This window comes from Phyllostomus discolor, chromosome 2, assembly GCF_004126475.2.
Source record: "Phyllostomus discolor isolate MPI-MPIP mPhyDis1 chromosome 2, mPhyDis1.pri.v3, whole genome shotgun sequence".
Taxonomy (NCBI): domain Eukaryota; kingdom Metazoa; phylum Chordata; class Mammalia; order Chiroptera; family Phyllostomidae; genus Phyllostomus; species Phyllostomus discolor.
In genome coordinates, this window is record NC_040904.2 from 183,811,147 (window position 1) to 183,826,726 (window position 15,580).

At 38.1% G+C, this 15,580-nt stretch overlaps 1 protein-coding gene across 6 annotated transcripts in view; it reads left to right on the forward strand.

Annotated features, from left to right (window-relative positions):
- The first annotated feature begins 5,796 nt into the window (after window positions 1-5,796).
- ABCC9 (ATP binding cassette subfamily C member 9) overlaps window positions 5,797-15,580 on the forward strand; it is a 115,067-nt gene continuing 105,283 nt past the window's right edge. For 3 of the 6 annotated variants that reach the window (XM_036019260.1, XM_036019262.1, XM_036019263.1), the window contains exons 1-4: window positions 6,537-6,770; window positions 7,116-7,227; window positions 10,112-10,273; window positions 13,621-13,762. In XM_036019260.1, coding sequence (XP_035875153.1) covers window positions 10,132-10,273; window positions 13,621-13,762 — 284 coding nt within the window. In that variant the 5' untranslated portion in view covers window positions 6,537-6,770; window positions 7,116-7,227; window positions 10,112-10,131. Of the gene's footprint in view, window positions 6,001-6,534; window positions 6,771-7,115; window positions 7,228-10,111; window positions 10,274-13,620; window positions 13,763-15,580 lie in introns of those variants that run through there. The other 3 variants (XM_028532451.2, XM_036019264.1, XM_036019261.1) reach the window with 2 other exon arrangements.

Sequence of the window (15,580 nt, forward strand, 5' to 3'; positions counted from 1 at the left end):
CCTTCTTGCCGTGTCCTTACATAGTAGAGAAGAGAGAGAGGGGGAGAGAGAGACAAGAGAGAGCTTTAGTATCGTTCTCTTCTTAAAGGGACCTCAATCCCATGGTGGGACCCCAATCCCATGGCAGGCCCCCAATCTCATGACATCATCTAAACCTCTCAAAAGCTCCTCCTCCTAACACCATCCCATTGCAGGGTAGGTTTCCAACATGGGAGGCTGGGGTGGGCGCACAAACCTGCAGTGCGTAACACAGTGTAACTACCATTTCCAGACAAAATTGTGTTTTCTGGGAAGTGAAGGGAACATGGTAATACTGGGAATGTTGAGAAAACAGTAGATGGCTGAATATAAAATAAATACACAATCTGCTAAAAATATAAACAACTAGTGCATTCTTAAGAGCAGTACAACAAATGAAAACAAAATAAGAAATTTGTATGATCAATCATTACAAGATACGAACAGGTCTAGGCAAATTTAATACTGAGCTAAAGAGAAAACAAACTGCAAACATGTTTTTGGATGGAAAGAAAGATGCTAAAAATATGATATTTCTTTGTAAATTACTTACTAGATTTAATAGAATTCCCAAAAGAGAACAGCTAAGAAAATTTTGTAAAGAATGAGAAGGGAACTGACATCCTCAGAACTAAAATATACTTTAAAGCTATAATAGTCAAATACATGATCATAGTAAGAGCATAGAAACATTGAAAAACAGGTCAGTTGAACAGAAAAGGTAGCCCAGAAACAGATCTTATTATGAAAGAGTTATATGTCTATGACAAAAGAGGTATTACACATCAGGGCAGAAGAAAATAATTGTTCAATAAATGGTGTTTGTATAACAAACACATTATTAACTTAGTTCTCATCTAATAGCATAGGCCCAGATTAATTCCAGAATCAAATTTAAAAATTCTCTAGCCCTGGCGGGTGTGGCACAGTGGAATGAGTGCTGGCCCACGAACTGAACTGGGGGGTCACTGGTGCAATTCCCAGTCAGGGCCAATGCCTCAGGTCCCCAGTAGGGGCTGCATGAGTGCAACCACACACTGATGTTTCTCTCCTTCTCTTTCTCTCCCCTTCCCCTCTGTCTACAAATAAATAGATAAAATCTTTTTTAACTCCTTTAAACAAATATAAATAAGGATTAATACTTGATAACTAAAGCACTGAAGTACAATGCAATGGCAAAAAGAAACAAGTGAGCCGTAGAGCAGCAATTTTCAATTGGTGCCACAGCACACTGGTGCGCCACAAGAATTTTTCAAACATGCAATATCTGACTACTTAGTCAGGGGCACTGACCTCTTTTTCCTTAGACTGTCAAATGAAAAAAAATGCCAACAGCCAACAAAATAGCCTTTTGGTGTAAATGAATCAAAATTATACCTATTATTTTCTCAGATAGGCAAAAAATATTTTTTTTGGTGTGTCGCAGAATTTTTGTAATTACTTTACGTGTGCCATGAGATGAGAAAGATTGAAAATAGCTGCCTTAGAGGGAAGCACCATGAAGGCGGAGACCCTAGAGGTCTGACTTATCACTGACTTTTGTGGCCAGTAGGAGATCTAGCCAATTGTATGTGCACAATTAAATCTTTATACAATTCATACATTTGTAAAATGTATGAAAACAATTGTTTATTTTTTGTAAAGGCAGAACCACTATCAATTTTAAAATGGCAAATTGTGAAAAATATTTGTCATATATATATATATGAAATAAGATTAATATCCTTCTCTTATTAAGAGTTCATGTAAATGATAAGAAACTTCTTTGAAGCTCATTAGATGGATAAATATGTGACCAAACTGTTCACAATAAAAAGAATACAGAGATTAATGAGCATTTGAAGAAATACTGAGGACTTCTGGTCAAGAGGGAGGTATAGGTACACACATTTTGCTTCCTTGCAGAACAACAAAAAGAATTACAATTAAATCTCAAAACAAATAATACCCAGAACTGTCAGAAATTCAAAATTAGAATTAGAAGTCTGACAACCAAGAATTTAAAGAAGCCACAATCATCCAGATGGGTATGGGGGCTGGAGATGCAGAGATGGGGCACAGAGGTGAGGAGAGCCGGTGTGGCACAGAGTGACAGTTGCGATGGTGGTGGCAGAACAGATGGTCCCACATTCACCTGTGGTGGATAAAAATAGGGAGGGATACCTTGGGAGTGAGCAATCCCAGCTCTAGACCAGACCACACAGCCCGGGGTTCCAGTGCTGGGAAGATAAATCCCCATAACTGCTGGCTGTTAAAACCACTGGGGTTTGGGGTGGCAGACTAAACTGAGGGATTTTCAAGAAGCTTCACTTAAAGAACTTGCACAATCTTAAAACATACGCAAACCCACCCACTCTGGGATTCAAAACCAGGGCAAGAGCTCAAAGGGTGCCAGTCACATACGGAAAGTGGGTGAGATGACTGGATATGGGGCAATTGTCCAGCAAACTCCCAGAAGCCAGGCAGTAGCACAGTCCCCTCTCTCAGTGCTCCCCCGCACAGAACCGCAAAGTGGTGAAGTGGGTTGCCCCACTATGGCCTAACACTCTGACCTACACATTTATAGGTGCCTTTTATGGAGAGTCAAAGCAGCTCTACTTAATACACGGAAACAAACACAGGGGGGCTGCTAAATAGAGAAGGCAAATAAATATGGCCCAAGTGAAAGAACAGAACAAAACCCTAGAAAAAGAACTAAATGAAATGGAGATAGACAACCTACCAGATGCAGAGTTCAAAACACAGGTGGTCAAGATACTCAGAGAACTCACTGAGTAAGGCAACAACATAAAGGAAGAAATGAAGATTACATTAAGTTAAATAGGGAAAAATCCACAGGGAACCAACAGTGAGGGGAAGGAAGTTAGGATTCAGATAAATGATTTGGAACATAAGGAAGAAATAACCAGAACATAAAGAAGAAACAAGAATCCAGGAAAATGGGAATGTATAAGAAGACTTTGGGATATCTCCAAATGTGCCAACATCTGAATCATAGGGCTGCCAGAAAGAGATATGGAAGAGCAAGAAATTAAAAACTTATTTGAAAAAATAATGAAAAAACTTTCCTAATTTGGTAAAGGAAATAGAAATAGACATACAAGTCCAGGAAGCACAGAGAGTCCCAAACAAGTTGGACCCAAAGAGGACCACACCAAGACACATCATAATTAAAAGCCAAAAGTTAAAGAGGGAATCTTAAAAGTAGCAAGAGAAAAGCAGAGAGTTACCTGCAAAGGCATACCCATAAGACTGTCATCTGATTTCTCAAAAGAAAGTTTTCAGGCAAGAAGGGACTGGCAAGAAGTATTCAAAGTGGTAAAAAGCAAGGACCTACAACCTAGATTACTCTATCCAGCAAAGCTATCATTTAGAATGGAAGGACAGATAAAGTGCTTCTCAGACAAGGTAAAGCTAAAGGAGTTCATCATTAATAAGCCAGTATTACATATAATGTTAAAGGGACTTATTTAAGAAAAATAAGATAAAAACTACGAACATCAAAAAGGCAACAAATTCACAACTATCATCAGCTGAATTAAAAAAAAAAGCAACCAACTAAGCAAACCAGGACAGGAACAGAATCATAGGTTTGGAGCTTATTTGGAGGGTTATCAGCTAGGAGAAAGGAGGAAGGGGGAGAAGGGATAAAGGTGCAAGGATTAAACAGCATCACTGGTAGGTGCAAAATAGACAGAGGAATTTTAAGAATAGTATAGAACATTGAGAAGCCAAAGAACTTACATGTACAACCCATGGACATGAACTAAGGGAGGGGATCACTGGAGGGAATGTAGGTAGTGGGCAGGGTATGGCAAAGGGGGCAAATTGGGACAACCATAATAATATAATAAAATATACTTTAAAAACACTGAATGTTAATGAAAAAGAGTTGTGTATTATCTGTCAAATTATAAGATTAAAAAAATAAGAATATCCAATGAGAGTTTGGTAGTAATAGTGTTACTGATCCAAAGTCTGTGTGTCTGAAGCTTCAAAAGGCCAAAACTCAAAATGTCAGAGTTTGGAGTAACGAAAGGTTTATTGATCTAGAATTTGCCGATAGAGGAGATGAGAGACCTAGTGGTCTTCAAAAAGGAGTTAAAGGGAAGGAGGGATGGAAGAGGCAAGAGGTGACTGAGGACCACAGACATCCAGGCCCTAGCAGGGGTCAGAGGAAGATTGTACTTAGTCTGTTGACCCTAGCTGAAGTGAGTGTGATCACAAGGTTCCTGGAAATATTTGCTAAACAGTGCATACTTCCCTTATCGCTTTGGGAGAGGAACTTTCTGGTAAGGGGTCGCTTTTGTAAAACTCAAGCCATAAACAGAATTCCTCTACTGATTATTGTGTCTGTGTGCAAAAAGTTATTAACCTAAAAGCTTTAGGACGAAAGCAGGCTTGAACAAGATGGGGTGGGGGGAGCCAAACATTTCACTGTTACAAGAGGTCATATCACACAGTTTGATACAAACTATTGTAAGAAAGTAATATTGCATTGTGTATTCTCAGCCTTAAAAATATGTACTACTTTTGACTCTGTAATCACTTTTCAGATAATGTATCTTAAAGAAATTATCCAACACAAAAAAACTTATAAAAAGTTTATCATAGAATTATATATGGCAATGAAAATTTGGCAAGTCTATGCCTAACAATAGAAAAATGGATTTAAATGTTTGGTATAGCCACCCAATGGAATACTATGCAGCCATTTAAATTATTTTTATAAAGATTTTAAAATGTCATTGGGAAATAATGGTTTTAAAAGATACTGTGAGGAAATAGTTTTGTGATTCCCAACAATATAAAATATGCATAGAAAAATAATAAACATACCATAAGTGTTACCTTTTCCTGAAGAGGTACTCTCTCAACACTTTAAAGGGATTATGTTATTTACCCTCACATCAAACCTATGATACTTTTTTTTTTTATTTGTACCACTGAACGACTGAGGAAGCTGATTCACAAAGTAACTAAGTAACTTGCCCAAGTCGCTGGGGTAACACATGGGATAGCAGGGTTTGACGGCGGACTAGCTTCTATATCCATGCTTTTCATCACTGCACTATATGGCTTGTTTCTGTTAAAATGTAACAGAATGTTTTCACTAGTTTTATAGGTTTGGGGCTCATTGCCTCTCTGTACTTTATATAATTTCCAAAGTTTTTACAATAAGCATTTATCATTCTAAATAATCTTAATTAATTTTATTAAGATCCCCAAATCAATTTGATTCTGTATAGTCACACCCAGATCCTATATCTGGGAATTATTTGCAGCCTTGGGAGCCTCTGGTTCCCATTTCTTCTTGTTCACGGGGTCTCCCGGATTTTACCCACAGTATGTCCAGATCCCCATTCTTTTTTAAAATCATTTTTTAATTGTTGTTCAAATACAGTTGTGTCTAGATTCCCATTCCTGAAGCATGCTTTTTTACCCTGCGCCTGTGTCGCATCAAACAGCTCGAGGGTGCAGTTGCCAAACTTTTAAAGGCCGCAGGGCCAGAGTCTTCTGGACCCTCCTGGGTGCCACCCCACGAGGCCCTGCAGACCTCTAGCGGCCGCGGGTTCATGTTTCTGTTGCTGGACGAGGCCCGGCACCCATCCAAGAATGCAGCGTCCTTCCTAGAGTGAGGTGCCCATGGGGAAATCCCCTGGGGCTTGCAGGCGGGAATCGGCCTCTGCCCACAGTCAGAGAGGCTGGGAGGCCGCAGGGGTTTGAGGTTCATGCCAGGTACCAGCTCCGGTGCCGGAGGTCCTGGAGCAGCGCCTCTTGGGTTGGGGGATGCGCACGCAGCCACAGAGGCAGCAGCCCACCTGCTTGACCATCATCTATCAGGTTGGGGCAGTTGCTGAAAACAGTGATTCTTTCAATCTGACTGAGCAGTGCCTGAGGAAAGCGAGTGTTAATGAATGAAGGTTTTCTGGGACAAATTTACGGCTTGTGTCCTGGGGGGTGGGGAGGAATTATTGTGGGGTGAGTGTATTATAAACACATTTTCATCTTGAGAATAAATGGTCTCTGGTGGGGAACAAGAGTAGGGGGAACGGTTTGTGCAGCCGTGGGAGCCGAAGTCCCACTTTTGTGGCATTAGGGCAAGGGATGCCTTGTGGCAGCGCGGCCCCTGGGTAAGCAAGTTTTCCAGGTCCCCGGGGCAATTATTCGGCTTAAGCCTGCCTTGTTCCTGGGAGGCATTCACAAGCACCAGCACGGCCCGTAAGCCGGTTCCTCTGCCTGGAGTAAGCTTTTCACTTCACTGGTCTGCTCAGGGAAAAATGGTGAAACCCCCAAATCTGCTTCCTTATGTGGTTAATAAAAGGGCGCAAAGAAGAGCCCGGGGAGAGAAGGAATGCGAGTGACTTGCGTAGTGTTTTGACGTTTAAAAACCCGACTCCGGTGAATCACTGAATCACGTATTTCAAGTTTCAGTGTCTAAATGAAGTTTGGGGGGCGCAAATTACTTGCTGTTTGCACAATCTCTGCACAGTGTGCCCCAAGTTGACGGCTCCCATGTGAAAAGCTGGGCTGAGCGGGGGTGGGGAGGGTCTCCAGTCGCAGGCGCTGCGCTCGGGGCTTCTGCCTCGTTTCCTGCCTCGGAGTTGCGGCATCCGCCCCAGCCCAGAGCAGTTTGTGCAATTTAGAAACTCGATAGGAGGCAGCAGCTGATCTCCCACCACCCTAAAAATAATCCACTCAGGCGCGCTGCGTGCTTCGGCTAGGGGAGGAAAACTCTGCCTTCGGAGTAAGTGAGTCCGTCTTTTACATGAGTATCATTAACAATTTTTAAGAATAACTGTAAACTGTAGATTTGAATCTAACGTTTCGGCAACCCAAGGGCGCCCGCGCACTCTCCAGCGCTTGTCTTCTCGGAGGCTATTTCTAGGATTAAGGGAAAGGGCCTCCGCCGGGATGAGAGGGCGTGGGGATCAGGTTTCCAGCGTTCCTAGCAAAGCTCTGGCGGCTCCTACTTAAACCAACTGGAGACAGTGCAAGGAGTCATTACTAATTTTTTTTTTACTCTTAGACATTTCCCGTACTGTTCACAAAGTAGCTTTCTATCTGTTTAATTTTTGTTACTCTTTGCTTTTTAGGAGTTCTGCTTCCCGGGTTGAAATGTACACTTAAGCCAGTGTAGGAAGCCGGTGTGTTGAAGGTAGAGCGAGTACACCAGTAGGGGTTTGAAGCAGCGTCAGATTGTCCAAGGTATTTATTTGTTGCTTTATTTGTTCAGTTAGAGATTTTAAAATATCCCATTGGAGTGTCCGTCTAAGGAATCTTACCTGCTGAGTAGTTCCAGCATTTCCTTGCGTTTGCTATCGAACTCAATGGGTGCGTTCAGATCCTTAGCCAATGCTCGTTTTTTTTTTCCCCAGTGATTTTCCCACTTGGATCTGTCGTTCATAGGCAGATAGATAAACAGACGGGCATATTTTAGTTCTCATTTTATGAACTATTGGCTGAATAACTTAAAGATGTTATTACGTTTGTTTTCATAACTGATCTCATCCTGAAAATGTCCTAGATAAGGATAAAGTCCTAAATAAGTTCTTTAAGATGTCATGTTTCTTTCTCATAACATAATTTGATTAATCTCTGGATAACTAAAAAATGAGTTATTGTGCCTGTAAGGATGAAAGCTTTAATGTTGCTTTTAGCATGTTTTCTTTAGGTGTTTCCAGCATATTAAATTCCCAGGGATTGCTGTTGCATTAGAACTGACACTTTCTGCTGGATAACCGGAGAAGAGTACTAGTTTCCCCGTACTTTGCGCTTGTCAACCAAATCCAATTTTTTTTTTTAACTCTGAGGGGAGTTCTTTGTGCAGTGCCTTTCAAAGAATAAGAATACCCAGAGTAGTATTCTTGCCGTGAAATTATGTTTGGTCATCAAGGAGTATTTTCTTCTTGTTTTCTGCTCTGCAGACCATCCCTATAATCAAAATTTCACTGTTGATGTTTGTCTTTAAAGTGTATTCAATCAAATTCTCCAGCTGTATCCATGGTCATAAACACTTGAACATCTTTCGGTGGGTTTGTGCTCGTGAGGAAAATGTCATGTCTTCCTGTCTCACTCTCCCTTCCTGCTCCCCCTTCCTTGATGTGGGCCTCAGTCAGTATTTGGCTGAACTGGACAGATCCAGAAGGGGCGGGGCTGAAAGATGTCAGGGGGCAGAGTTTAGCCAGCAAGAGCACCAGTTTGTGTCCTTCCCAAAGCCTTCCTAACCTAACCTGGGTAGGGAAACCTTGAATGGCATTCGGAGATCTAAAAATTAGTTAAAAATACTGAGTGAATAAAAAAACTCTTTAGGTAAACACAATGATTTTCGATATACCTACAAGTTTATTTCTTCCCTCTTTTTGGTCCATGTTGGGCTGCAGTATGGACTGGCTGTTAGAATGTGGCACCTGCACACTGGGTTTTAGAGAAAGAGGCTAAGGGTCCAAGGGAGAAGATAGAAAAGGAGGTAGGAGAAAAGGCAAAAGGGGAGATGTGGTGAAAGAGACAGTGAACAGGTTGGGAGCCAGGGGGAATCTGAGCTTAGAGATTTTGGTGGAAGGAATAAATCATTCTAAAGCTTTTGCTTTACCAGTCTGGAGTAGGGACCTCCCTGTGACAATGTCCTTGTATATTTCGCTGTCTCTTAGATGATAACTTTTCCATTAGACCCAGAACTATTGGGATTAGTGTGGTCTGTACAGTCTAAGACCATGAGGACTGTTCTGTCACATGCAGTGTTGGGTTCCTGGTGTCTAGCACACGCTCAGCATTAATAAGTACATTCATAGTTAGTTGGGTGTCGGCCTGGCATCCCAGGCATCCGGTGCATGGCTGAAACTGTTCTTTGACTTTTTCAGGTTGTTGAACTTCTCTGATATTTTCTTTCCACAGTCACACACATTTGTCAAAAGGTTACTTAACTGGTTGGTTTTAAGATTGATTAAATACTAAGCAGGTGATGCTTGGAGCTAATAAAGTGTATGTTGTGCAAATTCAGATTATTTTTTAGCATCTGACTCAGTGATAATGATAGTGTGGCCAGTTGGAATATTATAATTTTGGATAAAATTATAAAACCAGCTAAAATAAATAGGACAGTTTATACATGTTTGTCAGTTTAGAGGGGGCTTAAAGTTTTCTTTTATCACCTTTACTAAAAATTCCATTACTAGTTATTAGTGTTTAGTTTATGTACTTTTCATCTTTACCAGAAATACATCTAACATATAATTATAAACTCATAACTTCCATTTTACTGTTATTTTAAAAAATCTCAAGTCCTTTTTAATTATTTAGTTTACTATCTTAGAATCTTATTGCTATAAGGATTTGCCAAGTATATAACCTTGAGGTTTTTTTTAAGAGTGACTTTTTTTTTATAGATGAGAAGACGTCTCAACTTGAGAGCATTTAAATTATTTTTACAAAGGGTTAATCAGAAATAATATGTGAAAGGAACTTCACATAAGCTTTAATAGACTACAAGTACATAGGCTTTCTAACTAGTTCTATTTACATCGTGCTTTATAAAACTTCTGCTTGAAATTCAGTTTCCCCTGTAGTTTACCTTTTGTGGCCAATCTTTTCTATGTAATACTCTATTATTTTCCAGGAAAAAAATATTGTTCATATTCATTGCTAAATAAATTATCAACGAAAAAGAAGAGAGGACAAGTACCATTTTAGTTATTCAAACCATTGCCAGTCTTTAATAATCTAACTCAGAGTCCCAGATGACATAAATATGGAAAAAACAATGAAATCCAGTGAGATTAAAATTTTAAGCTGCTACTTACTTTAATAAGAATAGATAATATATTTTCTTTAAAAAATAGATTGGAGGCTGTGTGATACAGTGGGACAAACATAGTTTATGGTCAGACAGATGGGTGGGGATGCCAGCTACTCTACTGATTGACAAGTTACTGAACCAATCTCAACTTCAGTATCCTCCTCTGTGAATTGTGCATGAGTCCACTAACATTTCATGGTGTTTCTCAGGACTTAAGATAACACCTTTTTAAGGCTATAATTTTATGAAGGAAAATTTAATAATAAGAGGCCGTTCCTCTTTTTCTCTTCATTTCAGAGTGAACCATATAATAAGAAATGAGCCTTTCATTCTGTGGTAACAACATTTCTTCATATAATATCTATAGTGGTGTTTTACAAAATTCCTGCTTTGTGGATGCCCTCAACCTGGTTCCTCATGTCTTCCTGTTGTTTATCACTTTTCCAATATTGTTTATTGGTAAGTAATGTACTGTTCTATATTATATCACCTAATATTTATTTTTAAAAAACTCTTATTAATGGCTGAGGTATAATATTGATTAATTTCTCTAACATGAAAACTGATATATAACTGTAAGAAGAGAACAAGCAAGTATTTTGTGTGTTCCAATTATTTAATTTTTGGCATATAACATTCTATAGGTAAAATAGAATTTACACGCCATCTCACAATAGACATTAAGTAACAGCAATGTTTTTTTTAAAAAGAGAGAAAAGAGAATTATATGAGATAGATTTAAAGCATTTGTTGAGCCTTGCTTTGCACTAGGTAAAGAGAATGGAAAATGAGTAAAATGCAATACTTGCCCAGGATGTTCCCTGGGATGGTCCAGTGAAACAGGTATGTTAAAGTTAACAGAGATGACTATAGTAGTCCCCCCTTATTTTTGGTTTGGCTTTCTGTGGTTTTTAGTTATAGTCAAATGCAGTCCAGAACTACTAAATGGAAAATTCCAGAATTAAACAATTCATAAGATTTAAATTGCACATTGTTCTAAGTAGCGTGATGAAATTTTGTGCCTCCCCATTCTGCCCCAAAAGGGACATAAATCATCCCTCTGTCCAGTGTATCCACAATGTATATGCTACACACCCATTAGTTACTCAGCAGCCCCCTCGATTGACACATTGACTGTCATGATATCACAGTGCTTGTGTTCAGGTAACTCTCATTTTACTTAATGGCCTGAAAATGCAAGAGTAGTGATGTTGACAGTTTGGGAATGTCAGTGTGTCAAAGAGAAGCCATAAAGTGCTTCATTCGAATGGTAAGCTGAGTACAACACAAAAAATATTTTGAGAGAGAACACATTTTCATAATTTTTATTAAAGTGTATTGTTCTAATTGTTATATTTTATTATTAGTCATTTTTGTTAGTTTGGGGTACCTTTCCTAATTCATAAATTAGAATTTATAGTAGGTATTTAATATAGGAAGACACAGTAAATGTACGGTTTGGTACTATCCATGCTTTCATGCATCTACTGGAGGTCTTAGGATGTATCCCTTGAGGGTTAGGGAGGACTACTATATACCACATTGTCAGCTCAATTACAGATGCAGGAACAAATCTTCCTGGAGATTAACCTACTAGAACAACTCACTCTTCCTGAGGCTAGAAGGGAATTTATGTTGTGTAGCATATTACGTCATGCAGAGGCCAGCATACTCTTGCTACACAGTTGTTCATGTTAAACCAATGTACAGACATTAAATATATTGGTACTACAATGGCCATTTATAGAGACACTAGTCGTTTATGTGGTATTATTTGCAGGACATTTAGAATGCCCTTTGGCTAAAAGTAGGACATCCTTTTTCAAAAAATTGTATTGATTTTTTTTTGAGAGAGAAAAACATCATTTTGTTTTTCCACTTATTTCTGCATTCATTAGTTGATTCTTGTATGTGTCCTGACTGGGGACTGAACCCACAACATTGGTGTATCAGGATGATGCCCTAGCCAACTGAGTTGCCCAACCAGTGCAGAACATACATTTTAAAAATTGCAATTCTACAATTAAGAATTCATTTCTGGCATCTAATTAACTTCTTGAGAGCAATTACTGTGGCATTTTTATTTGTATTTCTAGCATCAAATACAAAGGCTGGCAAATGGGTATTTGAATCAAGTGGAATTAAAATGAACATTGTCAAAGGGAAATGGAAGAAAATGCAGTCTGTTTATCTCTAATATTGGCTACTCGAGTTAGTGAGAATACATAAATAAATCTCAAGGAACTTATCAGCTATAAGGAAAATTATAATGCTACAAAAGAGACACAGGGCTTGCCTGCAAGAGTTTGTAGCATAAATTCTAATAAAATATGTTAAATGTAAGTAATCATCCAATAATGAAGTTCATTTGGAAACAACTAAGACATGAGTCAATTTTACTTTCAAAGAATGCTCAGGGACCCTTTCGTTCATGAAGAATTTTCTTCCTACAGTATTTCAGACATAAAACACACTTATTCCTTTTTAAAATTTTCTTTTTATTAAATTTATTGGGGTGACATTTGTTAATAAGAATATAGAAGTTTCAAGCTATGACACATGATCTTCATGTGCATTGTACGTCCACCACCCACAGTCAAGTCATCTTTCGCCACCATGTATTTGACCCCTGTACCCTTGACCACCCTTACACCCCCTTCCTCTGGTAACCACCATACTTGTGTCTGTGTCTATGAGTTTTTGTTTGCTTTTCTTATTTGTTCATTTCTTGCTTTCAGTTTTATATCCTGCATATGAGTGAAATTATATGATTCTTAACTGTTTCTGATTTATTTTGCTTAGCATGATATTCTCACCCAGGATGTTGCAAATGGCATTGTTTCATCTTTTCTTTTGGTTGTGTAGTATTCCATTTTATATGTGTACCACAACTTTCTTATCCAATTATCAATTGAAGGACACTTTTGTTGTTTTGATTTGGCAACATTTAATTGCAAAGACATATGCACCCCTACGTTCACTGCAGCACTATTCATGGTGACCAACACATTCACTCTTGACATATGTGGGATTTCTCAGTATTCAAAATGAGAAAAACAGGAGACAAAATGACCCAAAGTGAGTTCTTTCCTAGCACACCATATATGAGTTGGTATTACTTTGCTGTTTGGGAGAAGCCATCAGAATTCTACTAAACAGTAGTCTTGAACTTTTTCTTCAATGATGAGCTAAGGGTGAAGCTATATTGTTCTTGGTGCTACTTAAAAGGTAGACAATGAACACAATCAAGCTTTCTTTTAGAAAGAATCACTACCACTGTTGAAAAGTGCTGGCTCAATCACAGTCTTAATTTTTCTCACATGATATCCTTATGATTAAGAGTTGACTCAACTAATGAGTCCTATATTTCATCACCAAATACAACCTTTATTGTGAGTCTTCCATAAATCCTGTGCTTTGAAAGATTTTAGACACCAAACTGCTTTTATTAATATTATCATTAACTTTTTCTTTTTGAATGAATCAGACAGCATTCCCTGAGTAATTCTCTGTGAGTAAGAGCTTTGATTAGCATGAAATAACCATGTAGTCACTTGGACTTGGTGTTAATCCCAAACAATGCAATAAATGTTAACATGTTAACCTAGACAGTCTTGTAAAAATAAATTGAAATTATTATTTTTAACATAATGAAAATAGATCACAATATCCACTCTAGAAATTGTAGTGTTACTCTAGAAAGCACTAAGGTTTCATGAACTCCCCAGAGCATATCACAATGTAAACTTTCTCCATCATTATAATCGATTCTTTTGTTTATCTCTTTACTCTTTTCTTTTTTTCAGGGTGGGGCAGTCAAAGCTCAAAAGTACAAATTCATCACAACACATGGCTTCACTTTCCTGGACATAACCTGAGATGGATTCTTACATTTGCTCTCCTATTTGTGCATGTTTGTGAAATTGCAGAAGGCATAGTTTCAGATTCGTAAGTGACTCAACTTAGTTAATGTGATACATTATACATACATGTGAGTGCATTGATATGGGTAGTAGCTAAGAGTGTACCAAGTCAGACTTAACTTTTTGGTCATAATTTAGGAACAAGAGCTGCCACCCAGTATCTATGATGGTCATGCCTGTTGGCCTGACTTTTGTGTTGCTACATAATTTCTTTGATAACACAAGTTCAGTTCTCTGTGACAAGAACTTATTGATGTACTTTCTGGGTCTTTTGCCCCTTCTTCTATGTAGCCCTGGAAGAAAATTCTGTCCTTTTAAACACTTGGGTGTTTGCCTTGTCTTTTAAAATAGGTATAAATAGCAAGATTGTCTATATTGGCATATAACCCTAGTAACTTTATATTTACATATAAGTGTATAACCAATACTCAGATGTTTTGATTTACTTTATAAAGAAGCACATATAGATGAAGCAGGCATTAAAGGAGTCCAAGAATCTATGAGGATATAAGTACAAACCAAGGCATAGTACAAAATTATTTTAAAATCAGGGTTTGTCCCCAAACCACTACTTTTGAAAGAATTTTGTCATTCTTATAAAAGAAGAAATTTATATTAGGCATTTAAAATATAATGAATTCTATTTGTAAACTTGAACATAATGTATGGGAAATATTTTTATCACAAAGGTATAGTAACAGAAAATACACTTAGGTAAGAGGAAAATTTTGATGATAAAATTTTGCTGAATAGTATACCTTTCATTGAAGAATTGACAGGAAAGAACCTTTAAAGATTTTTAAAAAGAAAGCTCCAAAAATCATTTTTCTCTTATCGAATAAGAACTTCCCTTGACATCTGTTTATGTTTTGCTGTTGCAGTTAATGAGGAATGAAAGTTCTAAGCTTTTGATAGGCAGCCAGTTATTTTATAATGTTGTATGACAGTTCTTTGCATATATGTGCACCTTGTGGTTTCTGATAAAAAGACAAATCAGAGACTCTAAGATATCCCATGCCTTCAAGTATTTAGAAGCCTAATTGGCTGTTCTCCTATTGATAATTGTTTAAAGCACTTTTGTGTTTTTGTACTATATTCTATTAGCATAGCCAATTCTAGTGTTCACTTTTTTTAAAAAAATTATTTATTTATTTTTAGAGAGGGAAGGGAGGGAGAAAGAGAGAGAGAGAAACATCAATGTGCGGTTGCTGGGGGTCATGGCCTGCAACCCAAGCATGTACCCTGGCTGGGAATCAAACCTGTGACACTTTGGTTTGCAGCCCATGCTCAATCCACTGAGCTATGCCAGCCAGGGCCTTAGTGTTCATTTTTTATTCCCTTACTATGTATGTGTATACAGGCCAACTCTACATTTTTCTGTATGTATAACATGGAAGATTGGTCGGTCTAATATTTCCTAAAAATGTGGTATCACATGGGCAAGGATGACTTCTCCTTTCCAGCCTCATGGTTGATGTACAGGTTCAGGCAGAGACTTAAAGCAAGAGGCTGCACTAATAATGATGGGGCATATGCTATTGGCAGAATCTTATCTTATAGTGGTAGTGACACAAGGGACCCATGCTAAAAACAAGCAGAAATAAACTTTTGAGTTTGCCCTACTCCCTCCCATTCTTTAGCTCTAGACTTTTCCCCCCGTACTCTTTTTATTCACGCTTCTCAAAAGTCCTCTTCCAGCTACTTATGAACCCAAATATTTAGTTTGTTTTCTCATGCTCCTATAAGAATTCCAATGAAGATTAACAATACTTTAAAGGATACCTTTTGCTCCTTAACATAATTGCTATATTTGATGCTGCTGATCGTTCCTTTCTTCTTTATT